Source organism: Sparus aurata, chromosome 22 (genome assembly GCF_900880675.1).
Source record: "Sparus aurata chromosome 22, fSpaAur1.1, whole genome shotgun sequence".
Taxonomy (NCBI): Eukaryota; Metazoa; Chordata; class Actinopteri; order Spariformes; family Sparidae; genus Sparus; species Sparus aurata.
The window spans coordinates 25,173,955-25,187,047 of NC_044208.1; the positions used below are offsets into that span (position 1 = coordinate 25,173,955).

The 13,093-nt window shown below is 43.0% G+C and overlaps 2 protein-coding genes across 2 annotated transcripts in view; one reads left to right on the forward strand and one right to left on the reverse strand.

Annotated features, from left to right (window-relative positions):
• The window catches only part of LOC115574599 (bromo adjacent homology domain-containing 1 protein), a 31,677-nt gene extending 25,932 nt beyond the window's left edge, over positions 1–5,745 (reverse strand). Inside the window, exon 1 of the mRNA XM_030406236.1 lies at positions 5,146–5,745. The gene's annotated coding sequence lies outside the window, so the exon portion shown is untranslated. The remainder of the gene's footprint in view (positions 1–5,145) is intronic.
• A 5,111-nt stretch (positions 5,746–10,856) lies between these two features.
• Positions 10,857–11,783, forward strand: ora6 (olfactory receptor class A related 6). Its single transcript, XM_030404902.1, has one exon. The coding sequence runs from the start codon at positions 10,857–10,859 to the stop codon at positions 11,781–11,783; it is 927 nt and encodes a 308-aa protein (XP_030260762.1).
• The last annotated feature ends 1,310 nt before the right edge of the window (positions 11,784–13,093 follow it).

The window sequence follows — 13,093 nt, forward strand, 5'->3', positions numbered from 1 at the left end:
AATGATGGTTATCATAAAGTACTAACATTCACTTTAACTGATGTTTATGAAAAATATAAATTTTTTCTGTCTCTTACAAACAAAAGCCAAATAGTGCGACCCAGAAAGTCACAGAAAGTGACACAAAGAGACAAACGTCTACTGGCTGCCTCAAAAGAAAACACACACACTCGGTTCAACTCAGTTCAACAACGTCACTGTGTGTTTCAGAGACAAAAGCATCCGAGTGACCGTGGACAAAGAGCGTGGCAGGGCATTGAAAATTAATCCAACAATAAGGGCCTCTTTACTTAATGTGCCTCACAGGTTAAGAATGTATGTTATTCTCAAGGTCTGAATTTTGTTATTTTGTCTGTTCACTGTGAGCCACTTACGGGCTGGAAAACCACTTGAAAACAGTCCGGCGGATGTGATTTGTTTCATAAAAGTGAACCGGTGTGGACGTGGAGTGTATAGGTACAGGGTTTCATCAGGACAATGACAGCGATAGAACATAAACAAGCCTCTTCTGATGAAACCAAGCAACCGTGACGCTAATCTGGCCTCTCATCGGGAGGTGCTCCTGTATGGAGCCGCTCAAATGACAGCCGGCGAACACACACGGCGGCACAAAATGTTTGACTGAGACAAAAGTGTCACATTAAAACACATTCAATTAAATGAATTCTGTAGACATTCAAACAGCTCTACGACTTTATATGTATATATAGATTTCAGACACTTATAATCAGTTGTGCTGTGTACATTTGTAGCGTTACAGGTAAGTTAGGTAGTAACTGATGAGTAGCAGCAGCAATAGGCTTTATCGTACTATATCATTCAGTAGAAGGATCAATCCGTACGTAATGTTGTTAAAAATCAGCCAATTTAACACAACACAGTACACTTTACCTAAATCTAGTGGTGGGGGAAGTATTAAAAACCTTTACTTAAAGGGGCACTACGTAGTTTTGGAGAAGAACATTTGATATTAACAATATTAATGAGAAAACTCATATTCACCTTTTCCTTAACTGAATAAACGAGCTGTTCTCAGAGGAAAATAAGGTCCCCAGAACACTGTTCGAAGCTAGGAAAGGTGGCAGGGTCCACCACATGTAAACAAAGTAAAACAATATGAAATTGCATGACAGTTTGTTCATCTAGTTTGTCTATGAACATAAACATCTGAAACCTGTGAAAATGGGCCTCAGCTACATATTAATGATATATTATGTCATATATGTAATGATATATATACAGATATTGTTTTTTAGAAGCCTTTCACACCATTTAATTTCAAAAATCTATTAACTATTAGCTTTTTTGAAAATGTAGTCGAGCAGAAAGCGCAATAAATCCCTCTTCAATAGAGAATAAAGTACCATAAAATGAACACTCGAGGAAAAGTACAAGGACCACGAAATTGTACACGAGTACTTGAGTAAATGTACTTCCACCTCTTCCAAATAAACAAGTGACTCGACTGTGTTGGAAACAGGCCTGCGCGTCACGTTTCTCATCAATACTGTGCTACTTCTGTTACACGATTAGCACAACTGAATGATGAGCCACGGTGAAAAATAAGCACAAGAATAGATCGTTTGTTATCCAGAATATACGGCTAATCCAAAAAAACTCACAGCGGCCCGCGTTCCACCGGTGATTTAAGCATTAGATTTGTACGCTGGCAGAGCCCATTGATAATTCACAGTGGACGGCCTTTACAGTAATGGCTCAGTTATTAGGCCTGCATGGCTATTTAATGACGGGTCTAGGTGTGAGTCATTAAAACACTTCTATATTAAGTTTTATGACATTTATGATGGTTTAGTGAGGTTGAAGGGGGGGTGCGGTCTGTTGAATCAGAGAGGAAACGCTGTGAAGAGGCGCTCGGCTGCGTGGTGTGAAGTGCAAGTCTGCTGGAGAAAAAACTTCCAAAAGATTAATGTTCAACTACAATAAACTAGTGTGTCACGGAGAGGCCCGGCAGAACAGCTTTTTCATTTTACGCTGCGCGACGTGTCTCATGGCGGCACGGAGGGGAGGGGGAAAAAAAAGAAAAAAAAGGGAGACTTGGCAGGAAAAAAAAGAAGCAAATCGTTTCTCATGGTGTGAACGAGAGAGAGAATTACTACGAGTTGGAGGACGGTTAATAAGGATTATTAAAACATAGACGAGAACGAGATGACTAACTCGTTCAGAAACATCGTATTATAGCGAGCACGCTGAAATCTGCTCTTCCTCCAGGATGACGTTTTATCATTCTGTGACTGATCAACAAGTGTGGGAATTAACTAAATACATCTACTCAAATACTGTGATATTGAGTATTTCCATCGTGCACTATTTTACACTGTTACTCCACTAAATTCCAGCGGGAAACATTTTATAAGTATTTTGTCCTTTATTTTGAAGTTATTTAACAGTTATTTAATCGATCGAGTTGCAACACTATGAGATTTTAACTGAACGATAACCACAGAGCAGAAAATATCAAGGTTTCACCCAAAACTATTATTAATATTGTTGTTATTATTATTTTGTCTGTGTATTGTGGTTGCAGAGATATCTACTGACGATAACTGGAGCCAGTTGTGTTCAGTGTGTTTTAAGAGGCGGCTGATTCTTACATGCTGCACCTTCAGAGGACTGAACAGGAGGGATTCTCGGTGGAACAAATGTTTATGTTATTATTAATATTATTATCTTATATGACGAGATTTACCTCACTTGAATCGAGGGTCTGGGTTCAGATTGTAAAGCCCACTTGAGGCGATGACCGACTGTTAGTGTATATAAATCTAGATCCACCTCGGCCGGCCACGGCAATAAAATCTTATAATTGGATATATCCAGTGGTGGACGCAGGATTTCTAAGGCGCAGGGGCAGAAAAATAAAAAAGGGCACCACATGGACGCACCATTGTTCAGAAAGTCAGGTTTTAAATTTGAAAGTGAAGAGAGGGCGCTTCACTGTATGTAGCAGACATGAAACTTGACATAAACTTGAAATATATACATTTTTAATATCACTAATATAATCGGAGTCACACCACTGTAAAGCATTAATCTGCTGCATTATTAAAGGGAGTTACCTGAATTTAATTAATTCATTAAAAGAGTTTTAAAAAATGTAAAAAAGCAACCAGATCGAGTTTAGTGTACTTAAGAAAACACGTTCTGTTAACTCAACAAGTCTCTCCAACATCTTCTCCTTTTAAATGTTCTCAGTTTGAAGAGTCTGACGTGATGCGTTTACAGCTGCAGCCTCTGTGTACCACAGTCAGTACAGAGGTGACTCATTATACAGCTTATTATGCAGAAAGGTGAAGATTCACGAAGAAATCTAAAACGTGAATTTAATTTTTCAGCTTTTTGCTTTTCTTAGCTCCTATCTCATTAATCATGTCATGACCCCGAAGAGCACTGGGTCGCTGCTCTCCTCTGTTTCACCTCTATGTGAACTTCTGGATAATCTGACGCCTATTTATTCTGATGTTTTCTATTTCATGGCTTGTTATCTTGTGTGGCCTGTTCTCCTCCAGGTCACCGCGGTGGAGAGCTGCGACTCGCCCCCGCTCATGGATACACACACTTTACATACATTATCTAATAATTTCTATCAGATATTCTGTCAACGCAAATTGATTTTGTCTGTCCGTCCGTCCTGAGAGAGCGATCCGTCCTCTGTGGCCCGTTAAAAGGTTGTTTTTTTTAATCAATATTGGAAGTTTTACCTCACTCAGATCAAGGTGGTGGACTCAGGATGTTTAAGAGGCAGATGCAAAAAAACAAAAAGGGCACCACAGCGCAGAAAGTGTGTAAATGTTGTATTGAAGAGAGGGCACTTCAACATGTTATGTCCACTGGAAGGGCACCTTAGAGGGCATTTTATCATGTTTAATCCACCATTCAGGCATCAAGAGGGCACTTTTGCAGCATCTTTCCGACCATGAAAAGTCCACCACCGAATATATTTTGATACTTTATCGTGCTTATAATTGTGATTTCTTTTACTTGTTCACATCATTGTATTAGTACTCCTCACTTTTAAGAATGTCCTGTGTCGCACGTATAGAGCTAAAACAAAGAGTGAAATTAAGAGTGTAGGGTTTTGGAATTAAACATTCATGACATTTTAACAGGGTTTCCAGATTCTATACAAACAGGAAATATATAAAACAAACGGCGGTGAAGTTTACGAAGCTACTCGACTGATTTTATACAAAAGTCCCTGTTTTTCTTTATAATCTGGTGATGGAAGGAAGCGGTCCCTCTCTGAATCTGTTTCCACAATCTCACCCCTCAATCAGCTGATCTGAACATCACCCACCGACAACCCCAGCCTCAATCTATGATGTCATAACAGCATCACCCCTGCTGAGCTCACTGCCTTTTTTCTTATGACCTAATTGGCTAACTGCGATGTGGGCTAATTGCGCTTGGCGTGGTGTGCGCGAGCCCTCTTCGTTCACCTGCGGGAGTGAGCCAATGGCTGCTCTCCCTCCTCTCTCTCTCTCTTTCTCTCTCTTTGGGTTCAACAGTGGCTCGTTTGTTTGTTCTCACTGAACCCAAAGTAGCCTGTTAAAGGCCCAGATTACACCCGTTATAAATACCAGAGCTGTATGTACCATAAAGTTTGCAACCACACACACACACACACAGAGAGAGAGAGACACAGACACACGGAGGGTGTGATATCCAGGTAACCACATCTGGCATCCACGCAGCCAATCATAACACTAGTGAGCTCACGCGCTGCTGCCCCCTTATCGCTGACCTTGTGTCAGTCTATCCCGCGGACAAAGCACTATTATCGCTTTGGTATTACACTTTGGTGGCTGCTGCTGCTGCTGGTGGTGGTGGTGGTGGTGGTGGAGGAGGAGGTGGTGGAGGAGGAGGAGGAGGAGGAGGAGGGGGGGTGGCTATGATAACATTGCACGGCCAGTCCGACTGAGTACCACTCCCTGGGAATCTCCTTCATCATCATGGCCATTATCTGCCTCTGCAACGTCCTCCAGACATGAGTACACACACACACACACACACACACAGAGAAAAAAAGAAGCGTGCACAAAAGCGGAGAGCTGGCCGCTCCGCTCCGCCTCAACACAAACACACAGCGCAACGAGGAAAAGGAGATAATGTGGAGCAGCTACTCACCGCGCCGTGCAGCGGGCACCACCTCCGTCTGAGCCTCAATGGTGCGGGGGGAGCCAGCCGGGCCACCTTGTCGTCCACACGGCGAGGTTAAAGACAAGTCCGCCTGGCGCGTCCGTCCGGCTGCAGCCTCAACTCGAGGAAATAAACACGAATGTGTCGCCGATGTTTCTCTCCACTCCACCCCGGAGAGAGAGAGGGAGGGAGAGAGAGAGAGAGAGAGAGAGAGAGAGACCCCTGCCTTTTCTTTTTTTTCTTTAAACGCGAGGCAGAGAGGAGACGGAGCCAACTCTCTTCTCTCCTCAGCGCTCCTCGCCGACAGACGAGCAGCTTTCTGCTTCAGGATGTGTGTGTGTGTTTTTTTTTCTCTTCCCCTATCCCATCCGCTCCTCCGACGCCAGCACGGCTGCAAACCTCAGAGTGTTGCTGCTGGAGAAATCCCGCACACGCACACACACACACACACACACTCACACGGGCGCGCGCACGATCACGCACACACGTCGCTTATATCCGTCACTTGGCGCTAACACTGTACGCAGCTTTCAGTTTGCGCACCAGTCGCTCTGTGTGTGTGTGTGTGTGTGTGTGTGTGTGGCTGAACAACAACTAGCAGCACAACATGACTGACTGCAGCGCTGACAGACGGGGGAGGGCTGGCTGCCCCCCCTCCACTCCTCCTCCACCTCCTCCTGACACGCAAAGTGGAGGAATAGTCAGAAAAAGTGTCTCCGGTCCAAACACAGCTCACTTATAGAGGAAACAACTGTGTTTTTTTTTTTGTTTTTTTGTTTTACATAACAGCAACAAGAACATCCTCATCCTACTTCTGTGCTGGAGCATGTGATGGCAACATGGTGAGTCTTTTAAAGGGGTATCCACGCGTAACCGCAGGAGAGACGGGTTCGGCTGTTCTGGAGCCGACCCGGGTAACTTTCTGCGCCGTGGCGTTAATTGGACACACGGAGGTGACTGTCAGGGAGCTGTGCACAGAGCAGCAGCGGGAGTCAGGCCAGGAGAGCGTCTCCTGTGGGGCTCCGTGCCAAAGTTGGCAAGCATGGCTCCAAATAAAGATGCAGATTTTTTTTATTCTATATAATTAAACAGGAGCCTGAATCCAGCAGTGTGTGGAGGCTCGACTCTGACAGGAAGTGGACACACTGGTCCCCAAAACTCAGCTGCTCTGTGTGAATGTCTTTTCTTTTTTTTTTTTTGGAAATATACACCATAAAAACGTAATTGAAGATGAATTCCTCCTGCATTTACAGCTAATCTTATCAAAAATCAATCTACTTTAAAGGAACAGTCCGCCCAAAATGTAAAATTCAGCCGTTGCCTGCTCACCTCCACGCTGACTGAAACATCAGGGGAAGTTTTGTCGTCCACAAAACATTTCTGGAGCCTCACAGTCAAACAGCGTTCTGATAAACTAGTGAAGTAGATCGAGACTCCATGGAGACCCCAGAAGCCTTGAGATCCCAAAAATCCCCTTTTAAATCAGTAATCTTTACTGTAGCAGCTAAAAGCGTTACTCTGAAATAGATGCTGAACTCGACAGCGTGTCAAGGATGTAAATATTCAATACGGTCATCTCTCAGCTTCTGGAGACTTTCACAACCTTGGATTTTAAGTTTTATGTTTTCTTTTACAGACTTTTCCATCGGCACTGGTGCAAGTAGTGACTGAATCATCTATTTTAGGTCGAACTTACCCTTTAAGACTTTATTCTATATTGGTTTCATGGAACATGTTTTCAAAATAAAATCAATTTGTTCAATCAAATTGTCTTAAAATAATTGATAATAGACCGGGTATTTTTCCAGCCCAGTGGGACTGGTTGGTCTCTGGTTCTGTGGGATGAATTGAAGGTGGACACAAACGTCTTCATTGGAAAATTGTGTGAGTGGTTTAGAGTTCAGACTCAGCTTTCTGCTCCAGGACACGTTAATGAAGACGTCTGTTGCTGTCAAAGTCTGAACCGACTTGAAAGGTGGCGTCGCTCCGACCACATGGCCGCCGTCAGTGCCTGACAGGCTTTAAATGGACAAAAGCTCTTCAGATTTATCATGTTCTCTCATCAAGTCTAAATGTGACACCTAACTGGATTGAAGTTTTATTTCATTTGGAAACAAAGTCAGAGATTTTCACCTTGGTGATAAATATTCATCTGTGGCTGTGGAAAAAAAAAGCAGATGTCTGAAACCGCGAGACGGGATCCAGATCGACCGAGCGTCTCAGTTTTTGAGTCTCCTCGATAACCTCCGCTTCACACCCTTCATTCACTCCACAGACAGGCGATTTCTGAACGGCTAACAGTGTCACCACAAGTGTCAAACACGTCTTATATTGACGAGCTGGCGATTAAATGTAATTCATCCGCCGAGCGATGTAACCGGCGAGGATGCCTTCTGATGGCTGCAGCATCCAGAGGACATTTTAATGTAGCATTGCAGCCGAGGTGCTGCAGCTTAAGTCCAAGTCATGTAAAAGTCAGATCTTCATTCCTTTTTGGCCAATAATAATCCACACAGGAAGGTTATAAAACGAGAATTCACTGTGTGACTCAGAGTTCAGGCCTCGATCAGAGCAGATATTCTGACGCATTTGAGCCACAGGTGTTATAATAATAATATAATACATGGCGACTCTGTTCTATTCAAGTAGTGTGCCTGTTCTTTTCTGATGGTGACATGTCAAAAAAAGACGGTTTAATTACCAGGTTTCTTACCTTTATAGAGCATAATCACAAAGACCACAGTGAGGAGTTGAGGTTGGTTGAAGGTTGAACCACACTGATTTTGTGACTTTTCCACCACGAGGTTGACATACATTCATGTTAGCCTTAACAGTTATTGGTGGAATGAACAACATCAGATCTAAACTGGAATCTGCTCCTTACTTTCAAACCTGCAATGTGAAAGTCATCATCTCAGCTGTACTTTGAGTTAAAGCTGGCACAACTCCTTTCTTTTTGTGCAAGACTCATTGCCTCTTTATTTTCTTCAAGCATTTTTCTTCACTTGGCCTGTTTTGCAGTATAAGCCATCACCATGAGCACTGGGACTGGCAGCTTTCCGCCATTGCTGGTGTCGCAACCAGAGGATCCTGCTCTCTGCGTGTTTGCCAGGTAGACAGGTCCGCCTCCTTTTGGAGTTCTCTGTCCTGATTGGTTAAAGTTGGCGGGGATAACAGAAACAGTCATGGGTTACTTATGAAATACTATAACAAAGATTACTGTTGGAATATAGAGCTAGTTTACACTTACTTTGATAATAAAATAACACTTAGCAGCTTTAAACACAAATCAGCAAATGCTAGCATGCTAAAATTAGATGATAAACATGACAAACATACCTGCTTAACATCAGTATGTTAGCATTGATACTGTGAGCATGTTAGCATGCTGATGTCATGTAGCCCAAAGCACTGCTGTGCATATAATTCAGCTTCAAAGACCCAACAGCGTGGCTGAAGAGGGTTTTTTATGTCCTAATACCGAAAATAATGGCTGTGATGCCAACCCGATGCAAACATCCATGTTATTTCAGTCTAATAAGGGGTATTTTAGTTGGGGGTTTTCCAAGTCCAGTGAGTGTGGAGACCAAATCAGGAAGACGGAGGATTATGATTTGTGGAAAACCCCCAACTAGCCGATGTCCCACCGCATCAGACTGGAACAATGATTTCTGTTAGAGTGACAGTGAAAAACCAAGCTACATGAAAACATCCGCTAAAAGCAATCAGTAACCTCTGCTAATAGGCAGAGACAACGATTTCAATCAATTCAGTGTGATCAGGTCTGATTGATAATTACTGGAACGTGACAAAGGACAACCTCCCACGCTGTCCAGGCTCATTACACAACTCTTAGTTTACCCGTTTATTGCCTGTGTAGGGCTTATCCCTTAATTACACACACACACACACACACACACACACACACACACACACACACACACATACACACACACACACACACACAGTGGGATTCACAATTAAGCTGAATCAGGGCCTGGCTGAAGGGAACGTCTGCTAACAAGACGATGCACTACAAGAGGAAAGAAAAACAAGCTGGAACATGAACTGGTCCTGTGTGAACAGCAGGGTCCAGAAGCCCCATTATGTTTGTGTTTGTCCACCACACACAGACACACAAAATCATTACACACACACACACACACACACACACGCACACCTACATGTAGATGAGCTTGTCGTCTAAATCTCGTCATATTGGTTTTGACACAGAGACCACATTTACTGATGCTTTTACCCTGAAACAGGAAGTTTCCACCAGTGTGTTTCCCTCTGAAGGCCAAAAACTGACGGCTTAATGGTGGGCAATGGGCCAGAAGCAGACACCTATTGTATTATATTGTATTGCTCAGTGGCTATGTTGCATTGTGGGTAATGTAGGCAGCAGGTTTTGAAAAGGAAGAAGGACATGTGGGGTAAAAAAGGTGTTATCTCTGGTTTTGTTCTATTGACTTTGAGTCCAACAGTGTTCTAGGAGTGCTTTGTTACACCAGTGGGCTGCTATTCAAAACCCTTGAACCCACTTTACCCACAATGCAACTTTGCCACGAGTGACATCGCTGGAGGCAGTTTATCAGATGACTTTCAGTATCCTCTGGAGCCACAAAAGGCTTTATACTGCATTTTTTTTAACATATGCAGTAGTTCTCTTCAAGACCTGTAAACACACTTTAAAGCAACATTATGTAATTTTTTACCTCAAAATTACAGCTTCAAAATCATTTTCATGCTACCTGGTCTCGTAGCAAAGTGAGCGGTAGAGTGACCTTCTAATGATTAGGGATCAGACATTTTAAGGAGCATTTTTACCTCACAAAGCCACATAAATATTCATTTATTTAAAAAAAAAAAAGCATTTTTAGTTGAGCAGCTCTGGTTTGGAGACACAACTTACACCATCGACTCATTAGCCTCAGCTGCAAACACAAATTAATTAATGGTTAATTACATGTAACTATATCAGGTATATTATATATTGTATATAAGGTGGATAAGCTGCTGAGTTTCTCAAGGTCTAACCATTTTTATCACTGCTCTTGCCTTAATTAACCTCTGTTATTTCTATTTCAGTGTCTCAGTTATTTCTGGAAGAAATTATAGGGAGCTACACTTACAGCATGCCCTCATAATGTGTATACCTTTAGACGCTAGTTAACCTCTTGCAGAAGGGTAAAGAGGGACATGTTGAGAAAGGTGTCCTTAAGTGGATATTTTTTGTATTGTCAGACACAATATATCATGTGGAAAAAACACCAAAAGACAAAAAAAAGTGAGGAGGAGAACTTGTTACATAGGACCCAAATGAGCTCTTGCAGGAATTGCACTCTGTGATGTCAGCCAGTGGAAAAACATGTCATCGCTGTAAATCAAACACTGCACTGGTCTCAAGATGAAGCTTTGAAAGGCTCAGAGGTAAAACTTTAATGATTCCCAGCCTCCAATGTTTCCAGCATCGCCCTTTGTTTTTCCCTTTCTCTATAATGAGCACAGCCAATCAAGGATCTAGGTTCTTGCCACCTTTGAGGACTTGATAACGAGAGGTTTCTGGTCAGTGATGCGGCAAAGCGGCGAGAGACGAAACACACTCCAACTCTGCTGCTGAGGAAGTCGTATCGCTGTCTGCTTCTGTGAACCGAACACGGGAGGGACGTATTTTGCGTGATCCTTCTTTTTTGAGAATGATTGGATCCGTTGTCCACCTCTTCAACGTACGAATCTGCATTTCTATCATGGGAATTGTGGGTAATGTATTTCTCATCGTCTGCATCGTTCAGACCAAGTTCACCCGGGTTAAAACCTTCGAGTTGTTTCTTTTGGGACTGGCTGCGGCCAACTTGGAGGACATTCTCATCGTGAACATCTACGACATTATAATCATCCAGAGTTCCTCCGTCTCCATCAACATTTTGTTGTGTCGCTCACTCAAGTTCCTGACCGTGTTCGGGGAAATTACCAGCATCCTCTTCACCGTCCTCATCAGCATCTTCCGCTACCAGAAGCTGAGAGACGCCGGCAAGAGGGTCAACCTCCCGATCTACCTGGACAGCATCAGGTCGGCCTGGATGGTGAGCGGAGTCTGCGTGACGCTCTCTACATTACTAAGTGTCCCCATCTTCGCCATCAGCCTTCAGGACCCTGCGGAAAACAGCACAAGAAACACCGGCTGCCCCCCCGACTTCTTTCAGTGTAGTAAAACTTATTGTCCCATACTCAACGGCATTTTCAAGTACCTGTTCATCATCCTGTGCAACCTGCTGCCTCTGATCATCGTCACGGTCACCGGCTGCCTCATCATCGCCGTGCTGCTGAGCCAGAGGAAGACGGTGACGCCGGTGGTGAGCGTGAGCAGCTCGAGCCAGCTGGGCGGGAAGAGCAGAGGCGGACTGAGGCTCCAGCGAAGCACGATAGCTGTTCTGGCAGCGATGGGATTGTTCCAGGTGGACTGGACGCTCTACCTGATCTTCCAGCTGACTTTCAGCCCTGCCGACCTTCCCTACTGGGGTGAAATGGAGTTCTTTATCTCAACTTCCTATACATCCATCAGTCCCTATGTGTATGGGATTGGGAATAATCTGTTCTCTCTGAAGAACTTGATGAAGAGGTAGTTTGAAGCTCATCTTGTGGGTTAGCTCTTGTTTTGAGTGATAGAATCGATGAAACAAATGTAACGTGATTTTTTACTCGCCAATAAAAGTTATATGTTGCAAGCTGATGATGATTATAATGTCATTAAATTCACCGAGTTACTTCAGGGAAAGAAGACATTTTTAAAAAACTTTTCATTCCCCTGATTTAAATCTAATATGAATATATATGAAAGCTCCTCTGGGCAGAATTTTGCATTATATCTAAATTAGCTTTCAGCCCCGTTTTTATATTTTGCATGACAAAAGCAGTGAAGGGCCTTCAGTCTTTAGGCTGAAAAACAAACCCCCCTTTTGCTCCTGCAGACACTCTCTTACGGCCTGAAATAAAACACCTACAAGTCTCTGCTTCGCTCTGAAAAATGCAAACTCACACGTCGCCTTATTTTTCAATGCAGTACTGCACATAACATCTATTTATGCATGAACTCAGACACCGTACGGACCTGCATAACGTGTTTACACCATAACAAACTCAGTGAATAAGCAATTCTGTTCCCCCACAGAGAGCCAGCAGTGATAGCTTAATCCTTGCATGTCTTTCGTCTCCACAGCAGCTTTAAATTTGTGGATAGGATGTGCAGCGGCGCGCTGCAGGTAGATGTGACACTGACCACTAAAGCGATCGTTAAATCCCATTCCCTTAAAGGGTTTTCTGCTCATGCATTAAAGGCTCTTGGGCCAACAGTGTTTTTACAACAGTAGACCGACTGGTTCCTGCTGAGAGTAAAGGTTATGACTCGCAGATCAGATATTAGTCACTGAGTGTGATTGTGACTAATTTAGTGAGATGTATTTAGATGTGGTGATATTAAACCTCGGCTGATTTGCAGTTAAATTGGCCTTTTAAATTGGAATTTATTATCATTAGAAATATCTACAGTAAAAGCTTAAGATGTTTAAGCATCACACCGCACAGCAAACTTTATCATTAACTTTAGTCCCCCAGAATTACATTAAATATCACAGAACATACTGCAGAGCAAAACATACTGTGTCCAAGTCTTCTGTTTCTCTTTTTCCCATCTTGAGTCAGACCCTATATGGGCACTGTGTAGTTTTGGAGATGAAATTCAAGCTCAGAATTCTAATATTTACAATATTATTGAGGTAGTAATACAAACTCATAAATATTTTTTTTTTCCTGTAACTGAATAAACAAGCTGTTCTCAGAGGAAAATAGGGCCTGAAGCTAGAAAGGTGGCAGGGTCCGCCACATATAAACAAAGTAAAACAGTATGAAATTGTGTTGTCCTCTAAGGTCAAGTTGA